The 17,423-nt window shown below is 38.2% G+C and overlaps 5 protein-coding genes across 7 annotated transcripts; 3 read left to right on the top strand and 2 right to left on the bottom strand.

The window, feature by feature from the left end:
* Nucleotides 1-1,261: 1,261 nt before the first annotated feature.
* On the top strand, nt 1,262-5,134 carry LOC110843716. Its single transcript, XM_022089744.2, has 8 exons — nt 1,262-2,346; nt 2,421-2,524; nt 3,167-3,247; nt 3,334-3,438; nt 3,572-3,726; nt 3,808-3,882; nt 3,954-4,021; nt 4,108-5,134. The coding sequence occupies exons 1-8, from the start codon at nt 2,130-2,132 to the stop codon at nt 4,728-4,730; spliced, it is 1,428 nt and encodes a 475-aa protein (XP_021945436.1). The 5' UTR covers nt 1,262-2,129; the 3' UTR covers nt 4,731-5,134.
* A 2,570-nt stretch (nt 5,135-7,704) lies between these two features.
* On the top strand, nt 7,705-9,355 carry LOC110843714 (gluconolactonase). The gene is made up of 6 exons (XM_022089741.2): nt 7,705-8,015; nt 8,087-8,220; nt 8,280-8,397; nt 8,455-8,522; nt 8,663-8,957; nt 9,022-9,355. The coding sequence occupies exons 1-6, from the start codon at nt 7,799-7,801 to the stop codon at nt 9,300-9,302; spliced, it is 1,113 nt and encodes a 370-aa protein (XP_021945433.1). The 5' UTR covers nt 7,705-7,798; the 3' UTR covers nt 9,303-9,355.
* Nucleotides 9,333-10,131, bottom strand: LOC110843715. Of its 2 annotated transcripts, none has more exons than XM_035848312.1 (4): nt 9,969-10,131; nt 9,768-9,870; nt 9,593-9,691; nt 9,333-9,514 (listed from the first exon to the last, which is right to left on the bottom strand). In XM_035848312.1, exons 1-4 carry the CDS (start codon nt 9,999-10,001, stop codon nt 9,414-9,416), a joined length of 336 nt encoding a protein of 111 aa, XP_035704205.1. In that variant the 5' UTR covers nt 10,002-10,131; the 3' UTR covers nt 9,333-9,413. The 2 variants fall into 2 exon arrangements, with proteins under 2 accessions (XP_035704205.1, XP_021945434.1); XM_022089742.2 differs by having other exon boundaries at nt 9,333-9,517; nt 9,969-10,102.
* Nucleotides 10,132-12,228: 2,097 nt separating this feature from the next.
* LOC118434539 (protein kinase C-binding protein 1-like) lies at nt 12,229-14,404 on the top strand. The gene is made up of 7 exons (XM_035848311.1): nt 12,229-12,513; nt 12,586-12,676; nt 12,740-12,929; nt 13,011-13,153; nt 13,229-13,453; nt 13,675-13,797; nt 13,870-14,404. The coding sequence occupies exons 1-7, from the start codon at nt 12,239-12,241 to the stop codon at nt 13,990-13,992; spliced, it is 1,170 nt and encodes a 389-aa protein (XP_035704204.1). The 5' UTR covers nt 12,229-12,238; the 3' UTR covers nt 13,993-14,404.
* LOC110843713 (spermine synthase) lies at nt 14,100-17,398 on the bottom strand. Of its 2 annotated transcripts, none has more exons than XM_022089739.2 (10): nt 17,150-17,398; nt 16,867-17,066; nt 16,730-16,789; nt 16,423-16,552; nt 15,369-15,491; nt 15,152-15,306; nt 14,995-15,084; nt 14,842-14,914; nt 14,691-14,728; nt 14,100-14,606 (listed from the first exon to the last, which is right to left on the bottom strand). In XM_022089739.2, the coding sequence occupies exons 1-10, from the start codon at nt 17,208-17,210 to the stop codon at nt 14,361-14,363; spliced, it is 1,176 nt and encodes a 391-aa protein (XP_021945431.1). In that variant the 5' UTR covers nt 17,211-17,398; the 3' UTR covers nt 14,100-14,360. The 2 variants fall into 2 exon arrangements, with proteins under 2 accessions (XP_021945431.1, XP_021945432.1); XM_022089740.2 differs by lacking the exon at nt 16,423-16,552 and adding an exon at nt 15,748-15,862 and having other exon boundaries at nt 17,150-17,391.
* Nucleotides 17,399-17,423: the final 25 nt, after the last annotated feature.

The raw sequence follows: 17,423 nt of genomic DNA, 5'->3' as shown, positions 1-17,423 counted from the left end.
TGCATAATAATTTATGCATGTTCTCGTCTCACTCACGTGTAACTTGACATGAAAATTACACCCGTGTCAACATGACTATTTAATCAAATGCGATGTCCCAGACAAGTTCTGTTATCTTTTTTTAAAAGAAATATTTACTTTGACAGACAAGGATCAAGTTATTTAAACATTAAATAAGTCAGAGTTAATTAGTTTCATTTACTTAATTTTCTTATCGCGACTTCTTGTGTCTCATGTTTTTTTTGTTCTGATCCAAACCCCCATCGTCACATTGAAGTTTGTTAACATCTTTGTAGGGCAGCAGCAGGGTTGGGCTGGGTCGTTTACCAGGACATGATGCATCACATTTAAGTACTAATCCCATAACTCTCCATTTTACAGAACTGTTGACTATTAACTGAACTAAAAACTACCTTAACCATGCAGCCAGGCGCCGCGGAAGCTGTGGGGACATCTGGGGACGTTGATAATACGATAACATGGGCAGATGATGCGGACATCGAACAACCGTGGGGACATTGTCCCTCTGTTCCGCGGACACTGCATGCACCACCAGCAGCAGTTCGTTCGTTACATTTCATTTCATCCAGTAAATTAAATTAGACTATGAAAAAAAGAGCATAAGACAAGACACATCTGTTGTCCTATCCTCTCCTCCAAAATCATAGTCATGACTTCTGCTTCGTTCAAGATCAACTCTAATCAGCAAACCAAACTAACCAAAATCTACATGCATGCGTCCACCCAATGATTAAAAGCAGTCCAAAAATATGGCATGTACCAAACCAAAACCAGGAACATAGCTGCATACATAAATTTATTTACTTTTCAGTAGTTCCCAGTAGTGCTGAGCATCACGATTCTCGAACTTATTTTCCATTTAGCCCAGCATTTAATAAAACACGAGCTCAATCTGGACTGAAAGAGCATTTGTGACTCTTCTCTGTTCTTCTTCTATGCAAACGTAAGATGAGACCGATAGTAAAATAAACAGAGTTTATTAAGCCAGCAAGCCACAATATTATGCATTCATCTATGTCCCAATGTACATATGCACCAAGTAAGCAAACCACTAATAAAAATATTTACTACTACATATCTACTACATAAAGAGGGATGAGATCCACAGTACAGTACACCATACCATTAAACGACCCCTCCTCCATATACATATTTCACCAGAAGTACCTATGTACATAGTTACACATATAAAATACGTATATATTTACATGAGAAAAATCATCTCTTCACTATTACCATACGATTCCATTCGATTCGTTGATTTCTTAATGAAACGTATCACACTTTTCTTGACGACACTCACTCGCTTGATTTTCGCAAGGCATTGAATTAAATTAAGAAGGTGTATACATATGCAAAACCACAACCACTGTGGTGGCGAAAAATAGCGAGGATTTTTGCTATAATTTATCACACAGATAAATAAGTAGCAGGAGGCAGGGTGCATATGCCGTTTAGCTCTTCTTGGAGGTTCTTTCTTGGTTAGTTTTTTGGTGAATGACTAATCTCCTCAAAGAAAAAAGAGTGTATGGAATGGATGGAAGAAGAAAGTAAAGTGCTGCAATTTGTCTGTTTCTTCTTCGTTACGTGTATCCGACATGACTGACTATCCGTTATTGTGATATTAAAAGGTGGATTTACTATACGGAGTGGAGACAGGATCAGCGTAATATCATCCATTCAACACGTTTTATTTCATTCCGTTTTAAGAAAGAGTGTGGAATAAAAAGTCTGTTGAGGAGAGGAACAAGAAAAGATTTAGAAAGAATCATCCTTTGTGTGTGACGGATTCCTGCTCAAAGTCACACTTTTGACTAAAATCTGTGCCAAAGTTTTAATCAAGAAGAGAATAAGTACATGCGAAATTTAGAGGTTGCTTAAACAATGCGAGAAATGTACGTTGTGTTTGTAAAATAAAAGTGTGGTGGAAGAATTCTTGAAATAAATTATGGATGTTTTTTATGGTTGAGTGTGAAAAAGTGAAAAATTCATTTTCAAGTGAAATGTTGACTTGTTTAATAAGTTTTTATTTAAGAAAGCGACGGGTTGTTTTTGGAAATATACTTTGTTTAAGATAAAATACGAGTTTTAGTACTTATTGTTCAAAAATGGATAACAGAAGTACGGGTCAAAGTTCGTCGAAATTGACAAAATCGGGGAATAATTCAACCTCTGCGTTAATGACCCCACCCACGACGCCCTGTTCGAGTAAAGGAATTGGTAATAATATGCCAAAAAATGGGAGAGATTCGTCTACAGGAAGTGGACCACGATTGATTGTGGATTTCTCAGATTTAACCGTCCCAGTTCCAACCACGCCGAGAAGTAAGGAAAGAAAATGAACAATTGAACGTTAAAAGGTAATAAAACGATTAATTTTGTCGTAAAAATTATTTTAGGTCTGCAACCGGAAGAATTGAGACGATTATTTCTAGTCTCGTTGGAGAAAATGATTACTCTCGAACCGGAATCTTTACCATTTAGACAACCTGTTGATCCTTTGGTGAGAAATTCAATTAATTCTTTGGCACATATCTTAGCTTAGAATTTAAACCAGATCGTGCAAAAATATGCTAAAAATTACATGAAAAAATCTTTGTTTAAAAAAATATTCAAGCACTTCTAAAATTAAAAAAAGATAATGACCATTCCATGAAAAACAAGCTTGAGAAGGATAGTGAGGTTAGCTTGTTTTTGAGGAATAGTTGGTAAAAAATATCTAGGTTTATGAAATTGCAGAAATATTTCAGTTTTTTTCCATAACAGAAAATTTTTATGAAATGAAAAAGAAGTAATTTTGCAATTTAATTTTGACGAGCTAAAAAGCCTTTTTGTAGAATTTGAATTAATAAGAGTATTGTCTTGGGTTGTAGGTAATATGAAGATTTACTGTTCACTGTATAACGCATACAGTGAACAGTAAATCTGTAAAAGATACAATTTTGGAGATTTAATTTTGATGAGCTAAGAAGTCATTTTGTAGATTTTGAATTAAATGAGAGTGAAGACTTCAGGTACATCTGCGAATAGTTTTTAGTGACAAATATCTAAATATTCGGACATGAAATCGTTAAATTCCCAAAACGAGCAACTTATGTTTTGCATATCAAAAAATTAAATCTAACAAATATTTCAAAACTCACAGGCTCTCGGAATACCCGACTATAATGACATAATTCGAAAACCCATGGATTTGCAAACCATCCGGATCAAGATGAATTTATTGGTACGTAAAAAAATAAATCAATTTGAAGCTGTCTTAAATGAGCTGAGACGTTAAGTTTTTTTGATATTTTTTAAAAAATTCAATAGAAATACACCGACCCCTGGATGTATGTCGATGACGTCCTTTTGATGATGGATAACGCCTGGGTTTACAACCGACCTGCCTCAAGAATCTTCCATTATTGTGAAAAGGTAACAGTTTATTTTTACAGAAATTTATCAGAAAATTGTTGCTGCTTCATTCCACTTTTGGAAAATGTGTATAATTTAGAATACCCAAAAAAGGGTAGATTCAAAAACCGAATTGATTTTTTTTCATTTTCAGTTATCTGAAATCTTCCAACAAGAAATTAACCCCACGATGACCCGACTGGGTTATCGCCACGGACGAATTCACCAATTCAATTCTCAAACTCTGTCCTGTTTTGGTCGTCCGGTCTGTCTCATTCCGAGAAACGCGACATATTACAACTTTCTCAGGTGACCTATTCGCCATATTTTCACCACAACCTTAATTTTGTTGCATGTATGCAAACTTTCATGTCATTTTGTACCCTGCAGATTCCACCTGTGCGAAAAATGCTACTCTGCCAACATGCAAGAAGACGGGATAAAACTTCCCTGGCAGAACAATGTGTATGTTTTCCAGACAATTTCTCATTTACATATTTAATCCTCGTCACTATAAATAATTTATCAAATTCTAGAACGGTCGACAAAGAAAACTTTATCAAACTCCACAACGATGCGGAAAACTCGTACTCGCCAGCTGCCGGTGGGTGATAAAATCAAGTCAAATAATGAAATCAGGCTTTCAAAAATTTCAAAAAGGTTTAAAAAATTCAATTTTTTTAAAATTAGAAATGCACCGAGCGTATCAGCGCGATGCTCAGATGTCTCGGCAACTCGTTATCAGAGAATTCCTCAAATTACTCTCCTCCTCCACCGTCCATCCCGACAAGAAGAAAAACGTGCGGAAAATGTTGCGTCTGAATGGCCAGTTGAGGTCGGAATTCGTCCAGTATTTCCACCAAGAGACGGAAGCCTACCTCCTCACACCGACCGAAGTGGAGAGGATTAAACAACAATTAAGGATTATCGAAGAGGGCGAAAGTAGCAGTAATCAACCCGACGTCGTACAAAAGATTAAGCAGACGAATTCATCCACATCGTCGTCAGATTCTTTGGATAATAATAATCTCGAAGACAATCGTCGTCACAGTCGTGACGACCAAAACCACGCCATTCTTGACGTCGACCTCGAGCAGGAGGAAGATGGCGACGAAGAAGAAGATAGCGAAACTCGGGGTAGCAATGAGAGGAGAAGTAGTTCGACAAATAATAATAATAATTCTGAAGGTGACCTTGATCCGGGGAGGTCAACGTCAAATTCACACTTGTTGACTGGTAGTGGGGTCGAATTGGAGTCGAGTAGTGGTAGCAGTAATTGTAGCACGCTTTCTTCACTTAAGTCGCTTAATTAGTGGATTCGACTGGATTTTAAGTTAAGAGATGTTTGTGCATTTGTCCAAGTTATAAGTTATCAAAATGTGTGTTATCAAAAAATGTCTTCCAACGACTAAAATAACGTCATGCCTTCAAGTAAGTGATTCCACTCAAAATTACTAAATCTATTTTACTTCTACTTCAATTTCCCATAATTTATAAGGACGATTTACCCACTTTTGTTACAATTTATCCTCTATCTATTTTGGATACAAATTTTACCTCATTTACATAACTTTCTTATTTTATTACTAATAAATATGTGTAATTATGTGTCTTCACAATCATTCTTGTTATTTATCTATATCAGGTTGTAAATTATACGATTATTTGATTCCTACAAAAGTGAGACGGCATGTAATAAAGATGTATTTTGGAGAAATTGGTCTGCGCAGATGTAACGTCACCAAACTAATTATTTTCATTTGTCATCCTGTCCAAATATAGCACACACGTCCCACTTTCTCCACTTTCTTTCCCTCTACATCTTAATATCTGTCACGAACAGTGGCCGCGGAAGGTGAGGACAGAGGGACAATATCCCCACGGTTATTCGATGTCCGCATCATTTCCCCATCTTATATAAACCCCTCCCTCCTTAATCCTACAATGTTAATGTCCCCACGGCTTCCGCGGCCACTGCATCCATGTCATGAATTCATTCACAAACAACAAACAAGCAAGCCAAACCATGTTCCATGAAGTAGTAGAAGTAGTAAAACCAAGTCAAATAGTCAAACCTCGGGTAATCTCCGGAACGAAAGCCGAACTACCCGGGTAGTAGGTACATACATACGTATATACCTCTCGTACATACGTACTTTTTTTTTTACTATACAAACACTTTCGACATTCGGACAATATTTACGACCTTTCTTTCGTCCCAATTATATACTTGATCGAGAGAGAAGAAGATGTCGGAGCCGTAATCTGCGTCATGGGAAAAGAAGACTAGGAAAAATTTGTGCCAAACAGCATTAGAAATTGTGTAAATTTTTTCAGACTAAAGAATTCTGAAAACGTATAGAAAACTTGCTACATAACCAAGTTACGAGTAAAATCATGCCACTTTGTACAGTACTGTAAGTAAATTTCAAAATACGATAAAATAAAATTTAGGAAAAAATACAATTTAGTTTAGTAAAATGCAAAATTCCAGTCAGAAATATTTGAATTATTTTGCTTCCAGTCTAACCTACGAAGTTTACGAAGGCTCGCTGGGTCAAGTACCGCTCCCCCTGTGTTCTTGGACCGTGTACATAAACGGTCTCGAGGACAAGCAGAGGCGTGGAATGGCGAAATTTTTTCCCGAACTGGGCGAAACGTTGGGTTCAAGTCCGACCTTGACCTACGCGCAGAGCGACAAGACCCGCACGTATCTCAACATGTCCACCACGATGGCAATATTGACGAAATATCTCAATTTTCTGGATGCCGAAGGTTACCGTGTCGTTGGGCATTGTTGCGACTCGTCCGTGTACTCGGGAGGGGTAACAAAAACGGTCATGTACACGATGCAGATTGGGAATGGGGGTTGTAGCGGGAGTGGAAGTGGTGGGGGAGATCTAGCTTCTGGTGGTTCTTAAAAAATTTTTAATTTTTTCAAAGAAATTTTCAAAAATACTCTACAAAAATATTGTAATCTACATATGTAAATCTTAATTCTTTCAAAAACCGTGAGAAATTCAATTCAATGCACACATTTTAGTTTAGAATTTAAACCAGATCGTGCAAAAATATGCCAAAAATCACAAGTAAAAATCTTTGTTTAAACGAATATTCAAGCACTGTTATAAAAATATAAAAATAATGACCATTCCATAAAAAACAAGCTTGAGAAGGATAGTGAGACTTTTTTCCACCTGAAAAAAACGATAAGAGCTTATCCCCCACCATTAAATGGTTTATTACTTATTTATGTCTTTCTTGTATTCCACACCAAAAAATTGTGCATATCATAAAACAACGAAATAATAAGTGTATTATAACCTTGTCTCATTTTTGCGGATCTTTTCATACACATTTACAAATAATATGTACTTACTTTTACGTACATAAGTGCCGCTTATACATGACGATCATCACATAACAAACAAAAAATTGTATCAATTATTTACTTTTAGATTTAGAAATAATAATAGTTAACCTTAGTTAACTAATTGAATACTTATCTAAATCCAGAATAATTCATTTAATTACTGCACCAATTATTTTTACCGATTCAAGTTCATATTCTTCATTCAAACCTTGAATTTCAGGGTGAGAAGATTAACATGTAGTGCTATTATGTAAAACTATTTATTACATAACTATGTACATAATTGACTCAAGTTTTTCGATTATTCAAAAAATAAAAAATAAACCACTCGACAAAAACAATTGCAAATTACTGTATCCAAAAATCATTTGAGTAACAATAAAATGATAACAAATAAATCAATCATTTCTTCCTGTCATGTCATCGTTACTCTCGCTTTTCTAGCCCAATTTGTACAGATTATTGTGTTCTGTCACCATATTTTTTATCTATTATGATGACTGCATAACTTAATCTGACATATTTCTTTGCCACTTCACCACCAATTAATAATAATAAATGACATGGAGCACCTCTTCGTGGCGTGGTTCGTGGAATGGCTTTCGTGTTTGTGGGCTGGCCTGATTGTGGTCGGTATGTGTAGTACCGATGTGCGCAGTGGCCGCGGACAGAGGGACAATGTCCCCACGGTTATTTGATGTCCGCATCATCTGCCAATCTTATATAAAGCCGTCCCTCCCCTATCCTGCAGTGTTAATGTCCCCACATGTCCCCACATCTTCCGCGGCGCCTGGATATGCATGGATTTTTACAGGCAGGTTAATCAAGTTGGTCCGGTTTAGTATAATACTGGTATCAGTTAAAAAAGGGTTGAATGTAATCTCAATCTAGACCATAACACGTATAAAAGAGGTGACGACGGACCACTTTTGACATCATTGTGAGCTTTTCCACCGCAAAACGCGCAGTCTGTTTTGGTCTAATTAGTTATTTTACAAAATCGCAAAAATGAGAACTTTTATGATCCTCGCCTTGTTCTGGCCGGCTCTTGTGAGCTCGTGTGACCTTGTCCCAGTAGGGCCTCCTTCTTGCCTCGACCTCACGAGTACGTCGCACATCAGTACAGACACACAATTTGGCCAGTATATCGAAGGTTCTGGTACAAATAGAAAGGGGGAAATGTTTGCCGTGAATTATGGAAACGATTCCACACTTTTCGCCCTAGGTAAATTTCTTAAAAAAGAAATTCGTCAAAGATTCTCAAGTAACAAAATCGAAAATAAATTCGAAATTCAGGTCAATTCCATCCGCAACAACGCCTCTTCTACGCCGACCCTGTACCAAACACGCACTTTAACGGGATAAGATTTCTTAACGATAATACAGCATACACCGTGGACGTTGCGAACCATCGCGTCCTCCAACTAACGGTTTGAAATAGATGCTTAATTTTGTAAGAGTTTATTGTAATTAAAGAAAAATATTTCAGGTGAACGAGTACCCAGACGGTCCAACTGTTGTGGGATCATCAGTTTTTTGCGCGGATCCCACCATGCTCCAACCCAATGACCTCACCCTGTCCAAACTGGGCACAGTTTTTACGTCGGGTATTTACTCAAGTTATTAATTATTAGTAATTAGAAATTAAAGTTGGAATGCCTTAGGGATGAGATGGCTTCAGGACACGAATGACACTCATGGTGATATTTGGAGCTGTCTGCAAAATGGAGAGGTTAGTAAACTCGGATAACCTAACTTGGTCTGTGATCATGTCGAAACTGGATTTTTTTTTAGTTGATAAACCCCAATTTTATGAAATTTTGTAACCTATTTGACAATTTGTCCCTAAAATTAGCACTATTTTACTACTAGGTGAAACGCTTAGAGGTGATGGGGCGCACCAACGGAATCGACCTCTCCCCCGATGATACTAAACTATACGTTTCCGAATCCTACACCAGGGGAGGAACACCATACGTTCAAAAAATTTGGCTTTATGATGCCAACGTCACGACCGGAACTATTTCTGGAAAACGTCTCTTTGTTGACTTTGAAGTTCTCGACGGTACTCAAAATGTTGACATTGATGGAATGAAGACTGACGTGGCTGGGAATCTGTGGGTCACTCGACATGGTGGCAGAGAAGTCGTCGCGTTTGATTCGACAGGTACAAAATACTGTCATTAGCTAATATGTATTTACTAATTTTAATTACTGTTATCAATCCATAGGGGCCGTTATTGCTCGAGTACGACTCACATTCCCAAATCCGACCAACCTCGAGTTTGGGGGACCTTCAGGAAGGACCATCTACGTTGTTGGAAAATGCGACGGGGCTAATACCGGATGCACTGATACACTCGAAGTTGTCACACCGGGAAGGTCATGGTCTAATTTGCAGCCATCAGGCTCCAGTACGCTAAGCAAAGGGGTAGCATACGACCGATTGAGTCGAGATATTTTGTGGGGAATGGTATTTGGAAAAACTTTGCTAAATAATGTCAACAATTAAGAAGAAAAAAAATGTTACAAAATAAACTTGTCACTTTTTCTGATGAATAACTATTTACTATTTAATGCCCCCTCAATTCATCCTCAGACACATTTTTTAATACTATAAACACTAACGGAGGTGATCCGAGCGAATTTCAGCTTGTATGGCGACCTTGACCTCCATCAACCGCTGTACTTTCGCCCATGCCTCCCGGTTATCCACCGCCGCGGCTACTGTAATAAACACAAAACATGTTATCATTACAGTTACATAAAATTATGAAGCACATAAAAAATAAAAAGATTTACCTAGTCTAGGGTCACGCTCCCCTTCCGGTAGCTCGTTAAGCTTTTTGACTTTGACGTCGTATTTGTCAACTTCCCCGGAAATGAAATCTCTTATAATTTCTAGAGAACATTTATAGGGGTTGCGTATACTTGAAATTACAAAGTTTCACTAGTATTTTGTAGAAAATTTCCTTACCCATTCGGGTATCCTCGGGTATCAGGATAGAAGCTGCTGGGATATTCACAGTATAGCTCATTGTGGGTAATCTTGGTGGGGATGAACTTCTCGAATCTATTCTCTGAGCAGAAATGGCAATATTTTATTTCGTCTTCGTTTTCTCCTACCTGGGCACAATTTACTTCAAGAAATGCAAATTAACGAGATAATGCAAATTACCGCAAAGTTGCGAATTCCATTTGAAGTAACCATTTTATCTGGAGTCTATCTTGTCCTTGTCTCGTCCGATGAATATGATTACTAATATGCATGCATACATATGTACATATATCCCCTTAAATGGAATGCCTTAAAAGCCAACCTTTCACTATTATTTTTAGACGGTATTTTTAACCTCACATACAACCATTTCTATTCTTAACTCAACATTCATCATATTGTTGGGTATTGGGAATATTCTGGAAATTGAAATCTGTAAAGGCTCTGCATGAAAATTTAATTTGTATACAAATCAAATATATTTGATTTACAATTTTTCATCTCGAATATATATGCTTTGATCTCGATCACTCGTTGAGCAGCAGTGTTCCATACAAAGTCTTTAAAAATTTCATATTGGGACACATGCATACATATGTACACAAAATTCTTATATGCACCATACTAAGCAAATAGGAAATATTTGTGCAAGTAGATATGTAGATATTTACGTATGCAATGAGTTATTTAGAAGACGATGGTGCTATGTTAATCATGGAAGGATAAGCTTTTAATAATTAGTCCTAATCTAAAGTATTTGTGGGGAATATGGTATTTGGAAAAAATTACTAAATCACGTCAACTGTCGTCAACAATAAGAACACTAAAATAAATGAACTTGTCACTTTTTCGTTTCAACAATTACTTTTACTGTTTTCATGATCTTTTCCTCAAAAAATATGCAAATTCCATAAAATATGCAATCCAGACAAATAATTTTGTTATTACCCCACACACGGAACCTATCACCGGCCTCACGACAAATTTACGGTGGGTTTCTTTATTTCCCGTAAGGTGAGACATGGTGAAAAAAGCCATGGCCATTCGCCTCACTTCACCATGTCTCACCTTACGGGAAATAAAGAAACCCACCGTAAATTTGTAGTGAGGCCGGTGATAGGTTCCGTGTGTGGGGTAATACATCATGATAATGACTTTTAAAAAATACGTCCTCACGGTCGCGCCCGTGGTCGTGATGATGATCCCCAAAAACCTCTCTGACCTAGACCCTGCTGCTGGGCTTGAAGAGTGTTCTGCTGCGTGAGTAAATTCATCCTCAAATGCGGCGGTGGAAGTTGGATTGTCGAACCTGTCACTGTGTTGACCACACGATTGTTGAGATCCATTTGTCCAGGAGGGACAAGGACCATTGGAAAACTGCGATGATTCCGGCGTGACGAGATTGGCGTTCGATTATTAGCGAATTGGTGGACGCTTGGGATGATGCGGTTAAACATGAATGGCTGTGCTGGGGGTGCTGATTGATGTCGGCGTTCTTGATAATCATTTGACGATGACGAATAGTGACCTTCTCGTGGTGGTGGTAGTGGCGGCGCAACAGCGTTGACAGCATTACCTCGGACAGCGATGGGGTTACGATTTCCATTATTTTCATTGAACACGGCTCTCCTTTTTCTTCTAGAAAAGCAACATCTCGCACAAACCCAGCCAAGAATGAATCCAGCCACGATGCAAATGAGCATCTGATTCAGACCGACGGCATAATTCATAACGTTCATCAACTGGTCGTCGTCCGACCAATTCTCAGAGAGAAAAGGGGGTGGTTTTGCGACTTGGTGATGGCTGTGGAGATGTCCGACCAGGGAGGAGGTCTGATTCCCAGAGAAAGTCTTGGCCCATGGCGCGCCTATCTTGCCTCGAAGGAATATTTGGGGCGGAAGTTTGTCCGTTGTTAAAGGCGACATAGTTGAATGATCTTCTTCTTGTTGCCAAATCCCGAGGAGCTGGTCCCACCTGAGGACGAAGGGCAAGGGTGAGTTGACCGTGGGTGGTTTATTTTCCATTCCAATGAAATCATCGTTGACCTGCTTGTAAAAGTGGGGGTCGGCGTAGTAGTCATCGGGTGAGATCCAGTCCTTGTAAAGGTGAGGGAATTGACGCATTCCAAACATTTCGCGTAGTCTGTCCTCAACTTGTTCGTCTTCGGGGCGGATAATCATTTCGAAGAAAGGGGCAGCGTTCTTAAGAATCTCGCAATGTTTTTATGTACCAATTTCGATTTGGTGTGCCTCACAGTTCTCGATTTGCTCAACTAAATTATGTGCAAATGTAGTGATTTTGACAACTTTGTTGGCGCAGCAACTTCCCCATGTAAAACTTTATTGCTCTAAAGGGCAAGCAATCATAATCTTGGCCATGTAACATAAAAGATCCGAAAATATTTCAACAATTTTACAAAATTTTCCACAAAATTCTGTCCAGTTTTCATCATGGCGTCCTCCTCTCTGCCATCGCCTTTCTCCGAGACCACCTTGGGTCTCATTTCCCCCACGAGTATCCCCCCTTTTAAGCGTGACCTGTACTGCTGGGTGTGCCACGTGGACGGGCCTCTCCTCAAATGCAAGACCTGTTCTCGCGCTTATCATCGCAACTGCGCCAATCAACTTGGCTCACTTTGTCACACTGCGGAGGCCCTGATGGACACGGAGAGTCCAAGTCCGCATTTCATGAAGGGATGCCCAGAGTGCCAAATGGGGACGAAGACGTAAAATTTTTTCAAATATATATTTCCTTAAAAATAATAGGTACTAATTTTCAAAAGAATTTCCTTATTTAGGATTTTTCCAAACATGAAACAAGCCCCGATTCAGGAATTGAGATTAATTTGTGTCGCCATCGCCAGGAACTTGAGAGATGGTTATTTTTGGGTATTGGTTTTTAAAGTTAATAAATTATTTATGAAATTCTATCCAAATTTTTACCATTTGAAGCCCAACCCGTTTTACAAACTCGACACGGAAAAGAGTCCCAAAGAGTTTCAAGAGTATAAAGACATCGTCGCGAAAGTCGTGGATATTTCAGAACTGGAAAAATTGGCTGGAAATGACCAGTTTGTTACGTTGGAAGGATTTCTAGGCGAGGCCAAATGGATTTTGCACAATACGATCATCGTGCATGGAAGTAAGTAAAGGCGACTTATTTTACAAAATATGTATATTAAAAGACTTACAAATTTTAAAATCTTGAAAACTTTTGTCCCAGAATGTTCCCGAGAAGCTGACTGCGCCAAAGAAATAATTGACATTTGTGAATTGGAACTTTTGGCTGCGGAACTGTGTCCAGAATGCTTTTTGAAGGAGCACAACCGTGAAAAGGATGAACTTTGGTTTATTAAACCGTGTCTCGTAATTGAAAATTAAAATTGGTTTGATTTCCAAAAAAAATCAGAAATTTTGTAATTTACATATTTTAAATGTTAGCGACACCCTCATCCACTCGGATGGGCAAAGACCCCCTCCAATCCAAACTGGCCTGTCAAGATAATGGGCTGGACTCCGGGTTCTTCCTCCGTCACGGTGAGATCCTTCGGAGACTATCAACGCTTCGATATCCCTCCATCAAAGTGCTACCTGTACATGAAAAATCCCCCAAAGTTCGACAGTCATCGAGGGGAGAGGGGCGAGGATGCGAAACTAGCTCAGAAGGTAGGTGGTGACCACTTATATGCATAAAATTCAGTCCCTGCGGAAGCAGTGGGGACGTCGGGGGACATTGCCATTGTAGGATAGGGGAAGGGAGGGGTTTATATAAGATGGGCAATGATGCGGACATCGAACAACCGTGGGGACATTATCCCTCTGTCCCCACGCTTCCGCGGCCACTGATATAGTTGATCAGTGTTGACCACACCCTTCTTGACTGATAGGAAGCCGAACAACACGTTACCGAGCTGGAGAAAGTCATGGGGAAAGTGCGACTTCCGGAAAAGGAGTGTCGTCTGTCGTCTCTCGGATCGTTAGATAATGCAATCAAATTCATGTTTCCAGAAGTAAATAGAAGCACACATTATTTCAACAACTAACTTTGCCCTCACTAATTTGTGTATGGATTCGTTTATTAGCTGGAGAGGATTTGGTGTCCAAATGAAGACGAAGAGGAAGATGAAGAAGTTGACAAAAATACTCCAACGTCAGCACCGAACAATAATCTCGAGAGAGATGATGATGTTGCGAATAATAATTAAGTTGACGACAAGAGTTGGCGTAAATGTAATTTTCAGACTATCTGATGAGTTTACGATCATTTTATTAAATTAAATTGAAGATATGTATCACGAATTTAATTTGCGAATATTCGGAAATTGTATCACTCTCATTTTATTATATCGTTCGATACGTGCATATTACAGCAGATACATATTTGTGTAAATATTTGCACATGTCGCAGATTTATTGCTACAAATGTCATTTTATGTTTGCACAAATTAATAGTAATAAATACAATACACACAAATTCAATTCAGTATTCTATAAAAACACGAGTAAAATATTACGTGAAAGAAGAAGTCCAACTTGGTGGTGTCATAATTTTTGCAAAATATTCGGCCAACCGCTAGGATGATGGGGACGATTGTTTCCTCTGAATTTGGTAAAAAACCCAATCTTCCATGAAGGAGGGGACGAAATTGTGCGTGCGACTCCATTCAACGGGGTCTTCCAAGCGGTCCAAGACTTCTTCAAACATTTTTAACGCACTTGGCGACGAGGATCCGTTCCCGTGGGTCATATATCGCCCATCCGGTTTCATAACGGAGAACGAAAGGTTTAAAATGAGGCGGATAAAGTCCCAAATTTCACCCTGGAAGAGGAAACAGGTAAGAAATTGGAAATTAAATTAAGAAAAAATGTTAGAATTAACCTTCTCTGTTAATTAATTACTTACCTGTGGAGTTGGCGAGATGGGAATATCGGTCAAGTCAGCTATATTTATTATGAAAAGTAGATTTACACAAAGCACAATTTTATCGGGTTAATTGCATGCATATTTATGAATTTCGTATAATTGCAAAAATTAAAAATGTTGATTGACTCACCGAAAACGTAGTCAAATTTTTTCCCCTCTTTTCCACAATTTTTCATATATTCGACACAATCGCCAACGATAATCTGTACATTATATTAGGAAAATTATTTTCATTGCAGTAACAACTTAAATAAATTGACTAATTATCTATTTATCAAATGACCTCATAGTTCGATCCTTTATAATTGTCCAACGTATTACCACAGGCAGATCGTAAATGAATTTTACAAACTTGCATTACAAGATCGTCAATCTATTAATAGAAATGTTTTACAATTAGTAAAACAACGACATTTTCCTGTATTTAAGTATTTATTAACCTCAATCATTGTGACGAATTTCGGGTTTTCTTTCCTCAATTCGTACAAAAGAGCACCATCGCCTCCTCCCAGGATGAGGATTTCTTTGTCTTTGTAATCTTCCGTACCACGACACATTATGGATTCCGTGTAAATTAGGTCAGACTCGGCCAGATCTTAATAAATATACAAGATTAAAAAAAGTGTCACATTTGGTCACATGGCATGACTCACTCACTTTGCAAATCGTCGAGAACCAACATATTCCCAAAGGTGAGAGAATGTAGAATTTGGACGTGTTGGAAGGGTGACTTCTGGTCAAAGATGATCTTATCGACGTCATACTCCATAAGCCGCTCATCTTGGGAGAAAAATTAACGCTATTAATTTTTAAGTTCTTACAATACGTATCAAGCAAACGACAATTATGCAAAACAAATAAGGACAACTTGCAGGCAAGAAAACATGCATACGGAAAAGTTAGTTTAAGAAATTTACAACATTTTTAGTAAAAAACTTGATGGGTGAAAGCATGCCGAAATTTTTGCTACAAACACACACGCACACACGAAATTTGGACAGAAGTTTAGAGATATTTATGTATCGTGGTCATGCACCTGAGGAGAGGAAGTAGACGTCGAAAGGGATGCCTCGTCGTAACGGCGGCAGTGTCTTGACCCCCTTCGCCTTCCCCCAAACCTCACCCCACTTCTGCTCGAGGCTTCTACACTCCTAAGTACATACAAGTGATTAAGGACAATAATCAGGACAATGGAAAATAAAGATGGGCGAACAACGAGGTTATGGTAAGCTTTCTTGTTTCAAAAAGATCATCACCCCCACGGATTAGATTATAATTTCGAAAATATGATGTTTAGCAATTCCCTAATAAGTATTTTGCATTTTTGATTTTTTGAATAATTCTAAACGTACAAATAACGCAGTGTCGCCGTGCTTTCCAGTTACAAATTGAGGTATGTATGCACTATTGAGTTACTATGAGGCAGGGGAGCATGGCTTGTTAGTTAGGTTTTAATTAGTTTATTATTCGAAATTATTCAATCAGGACGTTATAAATAATCTATGAAACTCAAAAGTTGCCGTTCATTCAGAAATTATATTATGATTCATAGAAATTGAAATTTTAACTTATATCCAAAAATATATGTAATAGGGCTGCTAAATAAAGGATTTTGTAACGAAGCAATATGAAGAAGATGGTGAAATATATGTGAAATTATATGATAACAGCTTGTCTAAATATGCGCGTCTGTATGATTTCTTATCTGTACCTGTCGTCGTCATATACACATCAACCTTAGCCCCTCTTTTGACCGGGGGGAATGTCTTGACGCGAAATGCTTTCACTGGATCGATTTCCTTCGATTTGCCACCGAAATACATTTCCAACGCCTTAATATTCTGCGAAATTAAATTTTGTTAACAAATCAAAGATATGATTTTGAATTTTATCCCATTTTCAATTCCATAGCCGTAAAAATGCACCTAAAAAATGCTGCTAACCCAAATCGAACATGACCCCCTTCAAAATGCAGTATATATGCAAACATACATATAAAAATATATGTATGTACTTACCTCTAACGTCAGCAAAGGTTTGTCCCCATCTTGCAAATAGTATTCCACATTCACAGTTAACTACAGGAAGGTTAACTAATTAATTAAATGAGTTACATTAACTTTCTCCAATTTCGAGAAACTATTTATATACTTACAAGTCCGGTGGGATAAGATCTTATCGAAATGACACTGTTCCTCGGTCCGGCATAAATGGCGAGATAATCTCCCAACGGAGAAAGTTGTTTGCTTAAAACTTTCTCCAATTCTGGAAACGGTTCTTGTTCTTTGCCCTCCTTCGTGGTCTCGAGTTGCGTCGTTATTGCAGCCACGACTTCTTTCTCCAGTTTAGCCTGGCCTATAATTGGAATAGAAATCGTGCAAATTTTTTTCGCAAAATTTTTGGCAAGTTGTATTTACAGATAAATTCGAATTATATACCTTCTCCGGTGAGATGGGCTGGATCCACGGAGAAGTCGAGGAGATGAATATTTGCGCACATTTTGAGTGAAAATTATGATCTAATTTCGAGTGAAAGTTGACTTTCTTCTTTTGTTTTAGTAGGTCAAAGGCGGTTCCCTTCCCGGTTCTACTCCAGTTTCACTTTCTTTTCCACTTTCTCCAGCATGCGTCCGATATTAAATGTGGTGGTGATTTTACATCCATCCGAACATGGCATGGTACATATTCCGTCCCGGGTTTTACCCGGATTTTC

Source organism: Folsomia candida, unplaced genomic scaffold (genome assembly GCF_002217175.1).
Source record: "Folsomia candida strain VU population unplaced genomic scaffold, ASM221717v1 Fcan01_Sc002, whole genome shotgun sequence".
Classification (NCBI taxonomy): Eukaryota; Metazoa; Arthropoda; class Collembola; order Entomobryomorpha; family Isotomidae; genus Folsomia; species Folsomia candida.
This window is presented reverse-complemented; position numbering and strand designations above follow the sequence as displayed.